General features: G+C 44.7%; 1 protein-coding gene across 11 annotated transcripts in view; it reads right to left on the bottom strand.

The window, feature by feature from the left end:
* Positions 1 to 16,855, bottom strand: part of CALD1 (caldesmon 1) — a 208,539-nt gene that overhangs the window by 19,939 nt on the left and 171,745 nt on the right. For 10 of the 11 annotated variants that reach the window (XM_036246739.1, XM_036246738.1, XM_036246737.1 and 7 more), the window contains 4 exons: positions 16,423 to 16,813; positions 9,013 to 9,158; positions 3,646 to 3,904; positions 275 to 415 (listed from right to left, as the gene is read on the bottom strand). In XM_036246739.1, coding sequence (XP_036102632.1) covers positions 275 to 415; positions 3,646 to 3,904; positions 9,013 to 9,158; positions 16,423 to 16,813 — 937 coding nt within the window. Of the gene's footprint in view, positions 1 to 274; positions 416 to 3,645; positions 3,905 to 9,012; positions 9,159 to 14,339; positions 14,418 to 16,422; positions 16,814 to 16,855 lie in introns of all 11 variants that reach the window. The other variant, XM_036246747.1, reaches the window with a different exon arrangement.

Genomic DNA, 16,855 nt, shown 5'->3' with positions numbered 1-16,855 from the left:
CGCTCTAACCGCTGAGCCAAACCGGCCAGCACCCACTGATTGTCTTTTTAAGGTCCCAAAGCATCCAATAAACAACAGACACAAATTTTCCCACTTTCTCTCCTTTGCACATGTTGAAAACAAAGAAAAGCTGTGACATGGCTGAAAGAAGGAGCAGAAGGCGAAGCAAAGGCGTTGAATAATCAATAGCTAAGTAAGAGGCAAAAATCACGTTTCTAAGATGTTATAGTAGAGGTATTGTAAGAAGGATTTCTGCGGGGGAGGGGGCGAATACCTTGAGAGATGAACCTTTAGGAGTGAAACACTTAAATGGCTTCTTGTCATCGGATAAGCCGTCTTCTGGAATCTTCTGCCGTTTCTCAGCAGCTTCTGCCCTCCGCCTTTCAATCTCTTCCTTTAGCCTCCTCTTCTCTTCCTGGAGGGAAGGAGTGAGTAACAAGGACATCAAGGTCAGCCTCTAGCCTGGGGGAATGCGTGCTGGAGAAGAAAGAGCACAGGCCCAGAGGACAAAGAGCCGGGTTCCAGAGTGGATGCTGCTGAGCCCGCAAGTGGAAGCTGCCACTTCCCAACTGTGCGACCTTGACCACATTCCTTCTCTGCTCTGTGCCTCAGTCTCTTCATCTGTAAAGTGGGGATGATAATAAAACCCACTGAATAGGGCTTTAATGAGCCCCTGTAACATGCTTAGACAAGGGCTCGGTATGATTATCACCACTATCATCATCCTGTCCAGTCCCTTAACACTGACCTCCCACTTCTGAAAACGTGACATCAGTATAAGTGTCTCTTCTGTGAAGTCAAGGGAGATAACTTATGTGCGAAGTGATGTAAATCTATTGTACTACATTTGCCAAATTATACAAGAGATGATTTTATAGTTGTCCCCACCTCAACTGAGTAGATTATTCTAGATGATTTAATAAACCTGAAACGAGGTAGATATTGCACCATAGAGGTGAGATCACAGATATTCACAACCTGTCTCATCAAGCCCTCTGTGCCTTCATTCCTGGCCTGAAATACTGGTCCCTGCTTCTCTCTCAGGCAAAAACTCCCGAGCTCTGATTAAGTTGCACATCCCCTGTGAACGATTTTGAGGGGTTTATGTTGTCTTTTGTCACTTTCAAATTGTGAGGTCTTTATCACTGGATGTTCTCAAGCAGAGAATTTATGTTTCTCTCTCTGTTAGAGGATGCTGCAGAAGGATCCTGTGTGTTGTAGACTAAATGTTTGTGTCTCTCCAAAATTCACAGGTTGAAATCCTACCCTCCGTGGGATGATATTAACAGGTGAGTAGATCACGAGGGTGGAGCCTTCATGAATGGGATTCGTGCCTTTATAAAAAGACCACAGGGAGCTCCCTCGCTCCTCCACCACGTAAGGGGACAGCAAGAAAATGGCCATCTCTGGACCGGGAGGCATCCTCCTCACCAGACACAGAGGCTGCATGCCTTGTTCTTCTCAGCTTCCAGAACTGTGAGAAATACTGCCTGCTGCTTTTATGCCATCCAGTCTACTTTTACTGGGAGGAGGTTAGATCAAATAATCTCCAATTCAGCTCTAAGAATCCATGCTGCCTTCATTGGAACACTCCTCTAAATAGTAACGACAATGAGATGAGCCCCACTTCCCGAGTGCCTATTATGTCTTCACCAGGCACTGTGAATACAATGATCTGTTTACTCATCACAACAATCCTGAAAGTAGGTATTTCACAGACAAGGAAAAGAAATCTCAGAGTCATCCAGTAATTTCCCCAAGGTCCCAGCTTGCAAGCGGCTGTTAGACTACAAGCCCAGGTGTGTCTGGTTCTAAAACTCTTTCATCCTGACTACTTTCCAGCCAGAGATCCTTGACTCATTGACAGCTGGGCTTGGAAGGGATGTTGGAATCATTAATCCAAAATTTCCACACAATTTAGGGAATGTTTATATAGGATCCAAGTCAGGAAGTCCTCTGAAATCTTTTTGCATCTTTTGAATGATGGGAGACCACTGTTCCCCAAGATTAGTGGGAAGAGCTCCAGACTGCGTTGGGAAAGCTGGCTCCCAATAGATTCTATCACTTATCAGTCAAATGACTTCACACAAGTCACTCAAACTGTCACTGTTGAAATTTGCTAATTATTAACATTAATAATAGTAAAGGAGAAAAGGGAAGGCCAGACATTCTAAGCATGGTCATCGGGGCAGCTTCACCAGGGAGCTGCAATTACACGCTTCACAGGGAACCATGGGTCCGTTCCCTGTAAATCACTGGGGGGCTGGGACCGGACAAAGGGGAAGATGGATGCATGTACAGTGAAGTTGGGGTGACACAGGGAAGATGCTTGCCTGTCAGTCTAACCTGGAAACAAAAACAATTGGCTAGAGGATGGAGCCAGTGTAAGTGTGCAGAGTTTTAGGCTAAAACCCCAAGACAAAGGAATTCTCTCGTTTCTCCTGCTTCACTCTTATTTCTTTGCACTCACCTCTGTCCCCTCCACAGCCATGTAGCCCTAGAAGCCACGTGGGCCACAGCTACATGCAGTGGACTGCAGTGGGGAACACCAGCTCAGCTAGCCTGACGGGGGCGGGACTGTGTAAACATGGAGCGGAGACCCTGGACCTGGCGTTAATCCTAGATCTGCTGAAGATGAAATGGGACTTTGCCTTGGTGGGATGGAGGGAGATGGGACCTTGGAAACTCAGGGGTTTAATTCCACAGAAATAAAACTTTCCACGATACCTCATCCTCCCATGGGGGTCTCCGGAAATTCTTATTCCAGCAGCACCCCAAGAAGCCCACTTCCACTGGCAACTGATGGGAACACAGAGGGCGCCCCACTGACAACAAAACTATTGGATTCCCATTTCTTTGTCCAGAAAATGAGAATAATAATAATACACCTCAGGATGAAAGAAAAGAATGCACCTTGTAAAAAGTAGCAATATCAGTTGTAGGTGGTTAAGCATTTTTTCAGTTTTCAAAATCAGCCTTTTGATGACTTTATTTGTTGTTTTTAGTTCTGTCTTAAAATAGAGAACAAATTCATCTGCTCATAATTATTGGGTCCCTACTACATGCCTGGCGCTGTGTTTGTGTCTGGGTAAACAGTAACGAACAAAGCACACACTGTCCCCTGACTGTGAAAATTGAGACTCTCCCACTAAAAATGCCCAAAACCTATTTTTAAAAATCTCTGTAAAAACTCTTCAAATATCAAAAAACAACCATCATGTGACTCTTGGTTCTTGTAATGAATGTGCAGACCTTTATATGCTTCTCTACTGTCCACTGTTCTTTACTGAGGGGCAGGATAGGGTGATGGACTCAGACAAGGGGGACTTGGGGAAAATTAAAAAACAAACAAAAAACCCCCACCTTTCTGTGCCTCAGTTTCCCCATCTGTAAAATGGGGATAACACTACCTGTTCTTATGAGAACTGGATCAATTAGTATGTATATAGAGGCTTAGGAACCATGCCTAGCACATAGTAAGTCCATTATTCTTAAGATGTATTTGTAAGAGTCCACGCTCAAACGAGCAGCTGCATTTCACCAGGGAAGAAATGCTTTCCTGGGCCACAGGGGTCACCAGAGAATGAATTCGGGGACTTGGGGAAGCTGGGGTGCCCACGGCTGGGCAGGCTGCGCCCTGCTTACCTCCTCTCTGACTTTTCGCTCTGCTTCCTCCTGCTTCCTCCTCTGCTCCTCCTCCTCCAGGACCTTCCTTCGCTCCTCCCTCTTCTTCTTCAGCTCCTCCAGCTCCTGGGCTGCCTCCTGCTGCTTCTGTTTGAGCTTCTCAAACTCTTCGCTCTCAGTTTCCCCTCGACGGCGGCGCAGCTCCTCCAGGCGCTTGCCCGCCTCCACCTGGGGAGCCCCTTCGGCCTCCTTGGCCTCACTGGCCCTCCCTCCAGGTCGGCTGGTGGGGGAGGAGAAGGATGCAAAAGAGTTGGACACTCGTCCGCCTTGCAGCCTCTCCTGGAGGGAGGGCGTGGGGTCCGCGGGCTTTGCCTCCCACACAGAAATCTCCACTGTCATTAGACACTAGATCCTCTTACCAGCCCAAGGGGCAGGCTGGGCCCACCTGGAATCTCCAGGTCTGAATACGAGTCCCTGCTCTGCCACTTACCTGGGTTTCCGCAGCTAGACAATGGGGGCACACAGACACGGTTGCTAGGATTGTAAAACGGTGCAACCACTATGAAAACCCGTAGGGAGTTGCCTCAAAAAATTAAAACTAGAGCTACTAAGTGATCCTGCAATTAATTCCACTTCTGGGCATTTATCTGAAGAAAAGGAAAACACCGACTTCCCAAAAGGTATCTGCACCTTCGTGTTCACTGCAGTATCCTCTACAACAGCCAAGAAAGCTATGGAGACAACCTGGTTTGCTGATGGATGGATGGGTAAAGAAAACGTGGCACATCCTTACAGTGGAATATTATTTAGCCATAAAAAAGAAGAAATCTTATTTAAATACCGATGACCAAGTAAAGAAGGCATTCTTAACTAGACCTGAACATAGGCAGCCCATGTAGAGAATGGCAGTGTTTTTAGCTATGGAACAAGAGGAGAATAAAACAGAAAATGAGTTCAAGAGTATTATCCTAAGTGAAACAAACCAAGCAGAGAAAGACAAATACCACATGATCTCACTTGTTTGTGGAATATAATGAACAAAACAAACTGATGAACAAAATAGACCCAGAGACATGGAAGTAGGGTACAGACTGATGAACCTCAGGAGAGAGGGTGGTGGGGGGAGGGAAGAGATAAACCACAGAACTTATATGCATGTGTACGTTACCATGGACATGGACAACAAAGCTGGGGGCGGGGCAGAGAGGGGGACGGGGAGGAGGGTGTCAAGGGGAGAAAAAAAAGAAACATCTGTAACAAAAATAAATTAATAAAAAAAACTAAAAAAACAACAGAAAATGAGTTCAAGATGACAGAATTACCAATGTTCATCTTATGTGTACATCTCATGCTTTTTTTTTTTTTTTTATCCTCACCCGAGGACATTTTTCCATTTTTTGTTCAGATAGAGTGGGAGGGAGAGAGAGGAACAGACAGAGAGAGAGAAACATCGATGTGAAAGGAACACATCGAGTGGCTGCCACCCACACAACCGACCAGGGCCGGGGACAAACTGCAACCGAGGTACGCGCCCTTAGCGGGATCCGAACCCGGGTCTCTCAGGACCGCAGGCTGACGCTCTAACTGCTGAACCAAACCGGCCAGGGCTTTTTTTTTTTTATCCTCACCCGAGGACATTTTTCCTTTTTTGTTCTGGTAGAGTGGGAGGGAGAGACAGGAACAGAGAGAGAGAGAGAGAGAGAGAGAGAAACATCGATGTGAAAGGGACACATCGAGTGGCTGCCACCCGCACGACCAACCAGGGCCGGGGACAAACTGCAACTGAGGTACATGCCCTTAGTGGGAACCGAACCCGGGCCTCTCGGGACCGCAGGTCGACACTCTACCGCTGAGCCAAACTGGCCAGGGCTGTACATCTCATGCTTTTAAAACATCGAGGGAGTTCTGAACATACTGTGTCCTTTAAAACAATGTTTTTCAAGCTGCAGGTCACCAGATCAATTCAGTAGGCTGTAATCAATATTTTTTTAAAAAAAAATGAACTAGGAACCATTAGAGTGCATTGCATAGAGCAAGGGAAATGACCATTTCTTGACATGTTAGTTTCAGTTATATATGTAGGTGTCACTGGGTCACGATGTTAAATTTATTTCTTACTAAGGGCTGACATTAAAAACTTTAGAAATCTTATGTTAGGTTCTTGATGGTTACAGATGAACTCTTTTATTTTTGGATTTAAAGCTCGACAGCCCCTTAAAACTTGATGTTGTTCTTTCAGGGTCTTATAGGTTTATAGACCTGTGACTTCAGAGAGGAATTCTGCTCTCTCGGTTAATTTAAGGTATTTCCATCTTCAGAGACATTTGCTCTCTTTGTGTTCATCATGTTGGTGTTCAACTGGATGGGCAAAATACATGCCTTGTGGAAACTTCTCTTGATTCCACTAGATGTCGCTCAGACTTCATTTTGGACATTCAAAATGCCACCTTCAGGGACTGGTTAAATAATCATGATACTTCCAACCAGTGGAACACTCTAGCATCATTAATCGTACACTTACATTCACTGGTATAGAAGGCTAGCTAAGATACATTGTTATGTATAATGCAAAAATCCATTTAAAATGTAGATTTATGATTACACCTACACAGATAACATGCTGTGTGTATATATACATCTATTCCGTGTACACGCAGCAAAGATCTGCAAAAAAATGTTACTAATGGTTATCTTTGGGTGGCGGGTACTTATTTTTGTACTTCTATTTTCTCAATGTTTTATAATAAGTAAAAACTGTCCTGCAATCAGAAAAAAAACTTTAATTCCCACAACCACAAAAGTAAACAGGAAGCAAAATGAATCCTTGTTTTGTACTGTCTATAAGAAAACCCTTGGTATAATCTCTCTCTATAAACTTGCTCCTTGAATGGAGATCTTTTATGTCATCTCTTAGAGAAAACAAACTGGTTGTAAGAAAACATTATTATCAAGGGGACAGTAATGAAATCGAACAGAGGAGTTATGCTCAGAACAGGAACAAGAGTGGTGTCAGACGTTCGGGCGTGGCCTCAGCACGGATAAGAAGACATCTCTCCGGAGGTTCTCTCTGCTTTCCTGGGCTCCTCTGGGTGTTAAGTCAAGATGAACTCCAGCCATTTCACCATCAAGAACACAGCTTGTTTTCAGTGAAGTTCCTCGACACGAGGCTAATCTAAACAGAGGCTCTTCCTCCCCAGCTCCTCACTTTTATGGGACAAAACCAGGCATCTTTGCTCCCACCATCAGCGACTTCTACTGAAACTAAAATGAACATATGCTGGCCGCCAACAAAACCTTTATGGTTGACAGCTTGTTTCTGTCATTGTTTTCCTGCTCAAAGATGGAAAAATTAAAGAGTCACATTGAAGGGTTCTCAGTGCCCAGGCTGTTGGCGTCCTCGCTGACTTTCCTTTTGGAGTTACCCAACTCTCTGGATTTCCACACAATGGACATGTTAATCATTAATTTGAACTTTGGCTGAAGCTGGTTGGTGAGTTTGCTAATTGTTAACCAAACTTTCTACCGAACGATTTTTTAAAGTTTTCCTATATATTTTATTTTTTTCCCATTTTTAAGTAACTTACTTTTCCACCAACTTTTATCCCCTCTATGTCCTCTACCACCTCCACCCACCCCCTCCTCCCCCAATCACCACACTCTTGTTTATGTTGACAGATTTTTTAAAAAGCATTATTTCTCTTAACAACAGCAACAACAATGTATTCCTTCTCGCAAAACATATTTTAAACTATCAAACAATAAAACACTGGCACTGTTAGGTAATATCCATTGAACACTTCTCATGAACTTGATACTATTCGCGGGCTTTGAAACATTGGCCTACGAACACTGTAGCAAGCTTTGGGCTCAGCTTATTTGCTTTCTAGATTTTCTATGAATTCCTGATAAACTCTTACTTTTTCACATCTACTTTCTTGCCAATTTGGGCTTTCTATTGGATAAATGTGACTAGGGGGTTTCTGCTCTAAGTTTGGTATGGAAAAATGGTTTGGGGGCAATTATGTTGGCCCATTTTAGTCTCTTAGAGGAGCCGGAAATGTCCATCCCAGTAGCTCTGCTTGCTTCTGTATGTGACAAAGGTTTGGTTGTGAGGACCATGTCTGATTTCTTTTTCTTTTTTTATCCTCACCTGAGGACATTTTTGCATTTATCTTCATGTAGAGCGGGAGGGAGAGACGGAAAGAAAGAGAGAGAGAGAGAGAGAGAGAGAGAGAAACATCGATGTGTGAGAGAGACACATTGAGTGGCTGCCACCCACAAGACCCCAACTGGGGCCGGGGACAAACTGCAACCGAGGTACATGCCCTTAGTGGGAACTGAACTCGGGACTCTCTGGTCCGCGGGCTGACGCTCTAACAGCTGAGCCAAATTGGCCAGGGCCATGTCTGATTTCTGCACAGTGTTTACTTGGGGACCTTCTTATTTGAAGTGTTCAGAAAAACAGGGTCTGCAGGCAAGGCTGCACGCAAATCCGTTACAGGGACCCAAACCCTTCCAGAACATTTAGGGCAGCAGCCAGTGACATGGCAGAGGTGGAAATTTGGCACCGAGGTAGGAGGGAACGTCTGGGTAAGAGTGGGGCCCAGAGAATCTGTAGCCTGGTGTCCATGGCAGGCATCTGCAACTTGAGTCCTGGTGGGGAGCGCTAAGTGTTCAATGTGTCTGGAGGCGAGAATGTACCTGCATATACTTCTCTGGCTGCCCTAAAGTCAGCTGCCCAGATTTTCAACATAACGGGGCGAGGAGGGGAAGCTGAAGCTACACAAGAGGGTTTTCCAAAGGGCATTAGATGGAATATAAGTCAGATGGCTTCTTCCTCCCTCTTAGAAATGCCCGATACAAATTAACATCAAGTGCTTTCAAAGTCCTGTGGCAAAGGGATCTGATTAACTTAATTTAACCTAACGTTTCCCAAATATGTGGCCACAGAAGAATCCTAGTTTTGCGCAATATTTATCTACAACCTTAAGAAAATACAGTCTTGAAAATGGTACTGAGAGGCTCTCCTATGAAGTTGTCTGGACCATATAGGAATGAATCAATGACATTTAATCCTAGGCGTAATGTTTCCTAACACACTGACTTTATGTGAGAATATTAGGTCAAGGACAAAAGCTTGGATGCCAAGCATAATCTATGTTGCTAAGCTATGGGAAAAGCAGATTAAACTTTGCCTGAGCAATGACTGCTCATCTCTGTTAGTGATGAATAGCCGGACCTGCTGACTGAACATCTCTGAGACAATGGCCAATGACCTCAGAACAGAAGCATGTTGCCCGTTTAGCACTTTTTGTCTAGAGGCACAGGATAGGGAGACTGTTGTTTTTTCACATGTGAACACACTCACTGTTAGCCCCTACATCTTACCTGAAAGTATTCTCGGTGTGTTTAAGTTTGTGGGTCATGAATTCTCCATTCTGCGATTTCACTTCTGTAAATCCCTTCTTTCCATCCAAGAAACTCTTCACTTCTTCTCTGGGCTCTTTGTTTTTTTTAATCTTCTCATCTTTGATCTAACCAACAGTACACATCAGGAAGAAACATAACAATAAGAAACCTATTAGGGTTTGATGGGTATCACCAAGTGAGACCTCACGTTGTCAGGAAGCCAGAAGCCTCAGAAGCCAAACAAACCACTGTGGAACGCTGTGGTAGAGATGGGGTCAGAGGACATTCTCAGAGCGTGAGCTATGGTTCTCCAGCCTCTGAGCAAAGACCTTGACCACGGTCTTAGGAAGTCAAGATCATTCCTGATTTCACCTGGGGCTTTCTTCGTGAACGCACTGGAGGTGTTACCACGGGAAGCTATGACGTCCTTGGAACTCCACTTGAGTGGCTGTTTGCAGCTCTCAGTGGGAAGGACGATTATTAGGAAGGCCTCGATAGGAAAATGCCTGGGCTGCTTGGACAGGTTTCTTCTTGGATGAAGGAAAATGTGTTGAGGGGGAAAGAGGAGGAACTACCAGGTAGCCAGATCTGTCAAGCCAGTTAGCTGAAGTCAGAGGGGGATGACCCCAGTATCTTAGTCAAATAAGTAGCTAGGGTCTCTAGGACAGGAGACATAATAGCCCTACCTTCAAGGGGATGACTCAGAGGTCTATGGGACCATGTCTGTAGTAATCTAAACCACTACGTTAGAATGGAATGAGAACAATTTCAGGGTTTACCTTGACATCCAGTGCAGGTAATAATTTAGTCTCCAGAAGTGGTTTTGTGATGCTTGTGGGTGACAGAAGAAAGTCATACATGAAGAACAGGCATTAGCTTTAATATGTTTTGGGTTTCCTATTACAAGTTCCTCATGATAAATAAGAGATTATTTCAAGGGAAACTGAACTTACATAGCTTTGGGGGTGTAAAGGAGGACAAATTACTTTGCCTATGTCTTCTCCCCCATTCTTAAAAGATGAGTGTAAAAACAGGGAGGTTCATTATTGCTCTTTTTTTTTTTTTACCCTCACCCAAGGACATTTTTCTATATTTTGTTCAGATAGAGTGGGAGGGACAGAGAGGAAGAGAGAGAGAGAGAAACATCGATGTGAAAGGGACACATCGAGTGGTCGCCACCCGCACGACCAACCAGGACTGGGGACAAACTGCAACCAAGGTATATGCCCTTAGCGGGAACCGAACCCGGGTCTCTCTGGACCGCAGGCCGACGCTCTAACCACTGAGCAAAACTGGCCAGGGCCATTATTGCTCTTTTTAAGACAAAGAGAGGACTAATGTTTTAAAGAAACCCATAAGAATTGAGGTGCTGCGCAGATGGTCTCTCCTTCCTTGGTCACTCAGCCCTTTCCAGCTATTCTTCAGATACCCCCTGAACGTTTCACTAAGCAGAGGACATTTTTTTGCTCTTCACTGATGAGCTTTCAATAGTCTTTTCCCTGATTGCCTTCTTTGATTAAATGACTGCAGATGGACTATTCAGTAGTAATTTAATGGGCCACTATCATGTTGGCCTAATTAGTTACAACTTGAATCTTTCCCCAAGGGGTCTACACCTAGGATATGATGTGCCTTGGGCATGCTAAAAAGAAAGGAGCTATTGATTCGCCGTTTTCTCTGAGAGCTTTGTCTGGAAGTCAGGAAACCTGAAGTTTGGTTCCAGTGCTGTTGACAAACTAGCTGTGTGACTTTGATTAAGTCACCTAACTTCTCTGGGACGATGGCTCCATGTACATAAAAAGAGGACGTTAGGCTAGATCCATTCCTAATCCTTCATCCTTTCATTGCCTCCTTTTCCGATTTGTCATGAGGGGGCTACAGGGAAGAGAAGGGAGCTCCTGGTTTGTTTTACAACTTGGCTGTGGATCCTTGGTGGCTGTCCTTGCCCGATCATAAATTGGTATTCATCGGGCGGGCAGGCGTAGACGAGTCTCTTCTTGTCTTGGACTAGCATTGTTGGATATAGCCCCAGACACCACGGACTGGATTATACATCTCGGTTAAGAAGTATCTGGAGATACAAATTTGGAGGTGAGAGGGGTCCCATTTCAGAAAACCCATGAAACGAGTTCTGAGTCAAATCTCAGTTTGTGAAAGAGTATGCAAAGATGAAATACCCTTTAACTAATTTCTCTTATTTTGGAGTCAGAGATATTTCCATTCTCCCCAAATACATTATCTGATTTACTGACCAAAAATGTATGTAAAATAGATTTGTAAAACAATACGTGCTCAACAGAAGAACCCTCTCCCGTTTCTTCCAAACTCTGCCATTTTTGGCAAAGGCTGTGGTGGAGAGTATGCTTATATTCTCCTTGGAAGACTTCCTTAGGAAAATTCCCAGTGAAATCATGATCATTTGAGTTTTCAAATTATTTTCTCTTTTGGGGAAATGAATAAAGTAATTCCATAATGCCTTTAGATTTTATTTTAAAGAGCACAGTGGACGGGATTCTATAGCAGATTTACCCCAGCTCATGGGATTCTGAGTCGTTTGGGAAAAGCATTAGATCAAGGTCAGATCTAGGAAATCTGATGGCTTAATGGGCAGCCAAGCATCCTGAAAAAGTTCATGTGCTTCATGGACAAATAGCATTAACATATGAAAGGCTCACCAAATGTCATCATTTGGATAAAACTGGAGAGTTGGGATATCCAATGGGACAACACGTGTGTCCATGGGGCAGGAATTCCAGCAACATGACCTTGTGCCAGAGAGACCTTTAAAAGGTCAAGTGAGCAGGTCATAAAGGGCTTTGATGTCAGTCTTTACAGTTTATTGTTTTGCATTATTTGATTCCAGAATAGTGACAAGAAGTGGTACAAGTTACCACTGTTTTCAGATGAGGTTTAATGCACTTTTGTTAGACTCAGAAGCCTCAGCTCCTTCTTTGGATCCAATATATATCACATGAATGTCCTTGCTCCTGAAAGTTTGGTCCATGGACAATACAGACCTCGTGGGGAAGCTCAGACTGCACCCCAGAGCCTCGGAGTCAGGTTTCCTGAAATCCCCTGGTGATTGACATGCAGGATGCTGGGGAGATTTGGACTAGATGCATGAATGTCAGTTTCAGTACAATCTGAACAGCTTCCCTGGAAGCTGTTTTTCTCTTAGAAGCAGGAGGAGGGTGTGGAGGGAGGGAGAAAGCTATAGGGTGAAGAACTCAAAGGAGTCATTTTATAGTTGAAGAGGAGAAAGAAAAAAGCTACATTAAGTTTCAAGGTCGGTGATCATCTGTGATCCATGGCCACAGTAAATCAAATGTTTTCTACATAAAAAAAAAAAAAAAAGAGTTAGTGGGAGAAAGAAGGTGTTTTGTAAGGCATGGGAGTGACTTCTGGAAGTTTTCTCCAAGAGGGTTTACGTGATGTTTGTGTTTACTCGTGGTTGACCCATCTTGCATTGCTCCTTCAAAGAAAAGGCTTTTTTCCTATTTTTTTTTTTTTTAATGAAAAGGAAATTTAAAAAAGGAGAAAGCTAAATCATGTAAAGTATGATTTAAAGCCATCTATATAAAGCAACCACAGAGCTGGCTGGAGAGGGGGAAAACCCAGTCATTCAACTAGTAATTTATGTATGCAATGTTTAAACAGGAACGGCAGATTTTTTAAAAGCCTGTGCAGAAGAGTTAATCTGGCCTTGCATCAAAAAGAGGCCAAAAGTTTTGGGACACGGGAATGTGCTGGAGGGCAAACTGGGAACAAGGACGCTCTGAAATCTTTCTACCAGGGATGTGGCTGAGCGGGGTCTTAGCTGGCAGGAGGCAAAGGAAGGATCTGGATGACCGCCGCTGGGCTCTGTCCAGCTCAGGACACAGCGCATGGACACACAATGTTTGGTCACTGAAACCAACCATCTCTTAGTGAAGTGAGTTAAAGTCTAGAATCCAGCTCCCCCTTCCCAACATAAACTTAATCACTAAGCTACGATTCCATGCCTTCTTCTTTCTGTAAATGCATTCACCATGCAATGCTAGCGCTGGAGAAGAACGCACATGGGACATTTCTGTGTGAGTTTTGTTCCGAGGTAACTTTCATTTTTTTTTTTTTTTGTAGATGAATTTGTGTTGTTCAGTTACAAAATGAGAACAGTGTTTTCCCACATGTTCAACCATTTCCTTAACTGCCTCATTTGAGCCAAATTCGGTTTCCCAGTTATTAGCATTTATGCTTTCTCCTTCCTGTAAATGGGCAGAGTTCACATTCGGTTTTCACCCCAAACCACCACGAGTTCTACTAGAAACAAGGAGGGACATACATCTGGAACAAAATAAATGTAACAGGAACTAGGGGTTTTTGCTTTTTTACATGGATCTTATAAAAGAATGCTTAAGGAAAGACCACCCTCGTCATTTAAATCTGGTTATCTATTTTCTAATTATGGATTTTTTCCTGTTTCTTAATATTCGCCACAATGTAGCAAGAGCCCATCTGAGTTGGCACTCAATGGCTACAGGTCAGTCCCCGGGCACAGTAACTCAACTCTGTCCACTTTTGATCATTTCCTTTTACCATGTTCACGTACTTTGAACTGATTAGATATTGTTACAATTTTCACAATTACTTGGGGCTAACATAAGCACAGTGGTGCAAACAGAGTCAGGCTTTCTGATGTGGCATTTCGATGACACCAGATTGTGACATTCGTTTTGTGGCAGCCTCCGGTCCATCCACCGGTTACTTACCTGCAGTCAAACACCCTGGCACCGGCTCCTGTGTGTGCGTCAGAAATGCAATGCAGAACATTTGGCCAAAGTGTTCTTTTGAAAAGCAAATATCATCTTCCGTTCATCAAATTTTCTAGTGAGATGTGTGGGGGGTGCTTTTCCTTTGAGAAGTTAAATCATTAATCAAAGCCAGTTGGAAATATTTCATGATGGAAATGAAAGTAATGGCTCAAGGAGATAAAAAAAAAAGCACTTAGAAGAATAGAAAGCAGGGAAGATTGATCAGAGGAGTGTTTTTCAAGCTTTTTGACTGTGACCCACAGCAAGAAAGATACTTTATGTCACAATGCAGTGCTTACTGCCTATAATGCCCTCTGATATTTTCTATCCTGTTTCATTTTTTAAATGCCGATTGACACATTTAACTACTTTTGAGATGCTCTAAGTTGATTTCACCATTCGATGAATCATGAGTCATGGCTTGAAAAACATTAGAGGTCATCAGACTTGAAATGTCGTGAAACACTGCTCTCTGATGCTTTCTGATTAATTAGGTTATTTCCCAATAATATTTACCTCTTCTTTTTTGAAGGCAGGCTTGTCTTCTTGGGACTTTTCTCTTTTAGGTGGCACTTTAGCCCCCTTTTCTTCTTCCTTTTCATTTTCAAGAATGGTAAGGTCACTCAGTTAAAAGAAGCCCTTTCTAGCTCTTACTAGAGTGAGAAGGTGCTCCGGTCACTTGGCATGTGGCTTAGGCTGGCTTCTCTCTTGCCGTCAGTGCTCACATTGCCCCCCGTGCCAGTGGTTGTAAACAGCCTGGGATATTTTCTTCCCACTCCCATTTGTTCCCGTGCACCGGCCCCTGTGCTCACTGGTATCTAGCAGGACGCGGTGCTCCCTGGGCGTGTTTACAAACCTTGTGTGTGGTTTGGTGCGTTTGTTCCTGCCTCTCGATGGGAGCTGTGTTCATGAGCCCTTGGAGCAAGCAGGAGTGAAAGACAACTTCAGCACAAGGCACTTAGTGAGAGAGTTCTTTCTGGAAGGCGAGTGTGCAAGCAGGTGGTGGGTAAGCAGAGTGCTTTTAATGCAGCCTTGCAGACAGAAAACACCCTTTTATAGCTCACCCCCAACCCCCATTTCCACCCTTCTTCCGCCCCATTTCCTATGTCCATTTCTGTGTGTCATTCAGATAGTGAAAGAAGCAAAATGTACGCTTTTCATCACCAGTTAATTATAAACTGATGCCACCCCAGATGACTGGCTTTCTGCAAGTTTACATTAAGCTCAGGTCTACATGATGCCCATCATGGTTTTGACATTTTTTTTTTTTTTTAAAAAGGTCTAAACTGGCTCCTTTCCCTCCTTTATTATCAATTGATTTAGAGGATTTTCTATTTGCCTTCTTAAGATGCTACTTCTGGCCCAGCCAATGTGGCTCAGTGGTTGAGCCACCACCCATGCACCAAGAGGTCACCGGTTCGATTCCCGGTCAGGACACATGCCCAGGTTGTGGGCCAAATCCCCAGTGGGGGGCATGCAGGAGGCGGACAATTAATGTTCTCTCTCTCTTTCCTTCTCCCTTCCTCTCTCTCTAAAATCAACAAAGAAAAAAAAAACCAAGATGCTATTTCTGACCATGATTCTTTTTTGTCAGTTTCCCACCCCAACGTTTATAATTTTTTATAAATGTCAAACCCATGGGTAAGGTGGGGAGTTAAGCTCTTGCCTCATGTAGACCTATGGACAGAGGTACAGGTGTGAGAAGGAATGAGTTTAGATGCAGATGCAGAATCACAAGTCAACACAGCACCACCACAGTGACCATCTTTGGGTTCATTCATTTTTCTGGTGTTCATAACAAGCAAGCCCAGAGCAGTACATTTCTCTCTGGCTGGCTCAGTAAATTTGGTTGATTGGCTATTTAGCCATCAATCAATTGCTTCATGCTTGCAGTTTGCCACGGCCTACAACACAAACAGCTTGCCAAACGATCAAGCATGTGGGCTACAGGACCGCGGCCTGGGCCCCGAATTTGGTGTGCATTACATTTCTCACAAGTCACAGGCATCACGCGTTCGGTGCAAAATGTTTACTGTACCTGTGTCGTTTGGACAGCTGTCTGGGGCTTATCTTCTGGTCCTTTCTTTTCATTGACCCATTTCCCTTCTATTTTCTCTTCTACCTTTTCCCCTTTGATCTTTTTGTCCTGTGCTTCGCTTCTTGCCTCTTCTAGCTGCTTCTTACGGTTTCGCTCTTCTACCTTAGCTCTCTCTTCTTCCTCCGCCTTTGCTCTCTGCCTTTCCTCTGCTGCTCTCCTCTCTTCCTCCTCAATCCGCTCCCTCTCCTCTGCCTCCCTCCTCTCTCTCTCTCGTGCAGCTGCCTTCTCTTCGGCTTCAAGTCTTGCCTTCTCCTCCGCTCGCTTTTGGTCTTGTTCAGCTCTAATTCTTTCTCTTTCTTCTGCTTCCAACCTGACCCTCTCTGCCCGGGCCCTTTCCCTTTCTTTCTCCTCCATCTCTTCATCACGGGCCATCTCATCTGGACCTTGCTCCCTCTCATCCTCCGTTTTAGGCTCATCTGCACTGATCTGCCCATTTTTCAAAGACATCCCCACTGTGTCTTCTGGCGGTTCTACTGCTGCCTCTTCTACCATCGCCTCTACCTGATTTTCTCTGATGCTCCCTCGCTTTGGCTTCTCCTCTTCCTCCTCCTCCTCTTTCTTTTGCTCTTCGGCCTCCCTCCAGTCATTCTTCTGGTAGGACTTGGTGACTATTTCCGTCTCCTCCGTCTCGTATCTCTCTTGGCGACTTGCACTTTTCTCTTCCTTCGCGGCGGTGTCGTTCTCGGCGGCGTCGTTCCGCATCCCTCCGCTGGGCGGCGACAGCCCGGCCTCCGTGACCGTGGGGTCGAACTCCTTCTGCCGCTCCAGCGCCTCCTGCAGCCGCTTCTGGCGTCTCTCCTCCCGCCGGGCCAGGCGCTCCAGCAGCGCCGCCTCGTCGTCGTCGTCCACCTGCGTGTTGGACGTGGTGGTCTTGACCTCCTCGTCGGGCACACTGGGCAGCAGAAACAACAGCAGAGACAGCGAGCTGCTGATT

This window comes from Molossus molossus, unplaced genomic scaffold, assembly GCF_014108415.1.
Source record: "Molossus molossus isolate mMolMol1 unplaced genomic scaffold, mMolMol1.p scaffold_m16_p_7, whole genome shotgun sequence".
NCBI lineage: Eukaryota > Metazoa > Chordata > Mammalia > Chiroptera > Molossidae > Molossus > Molossus molossus.
This window is presented reverse-complemented; position numbering and strand designations above follow the sequence as displayed.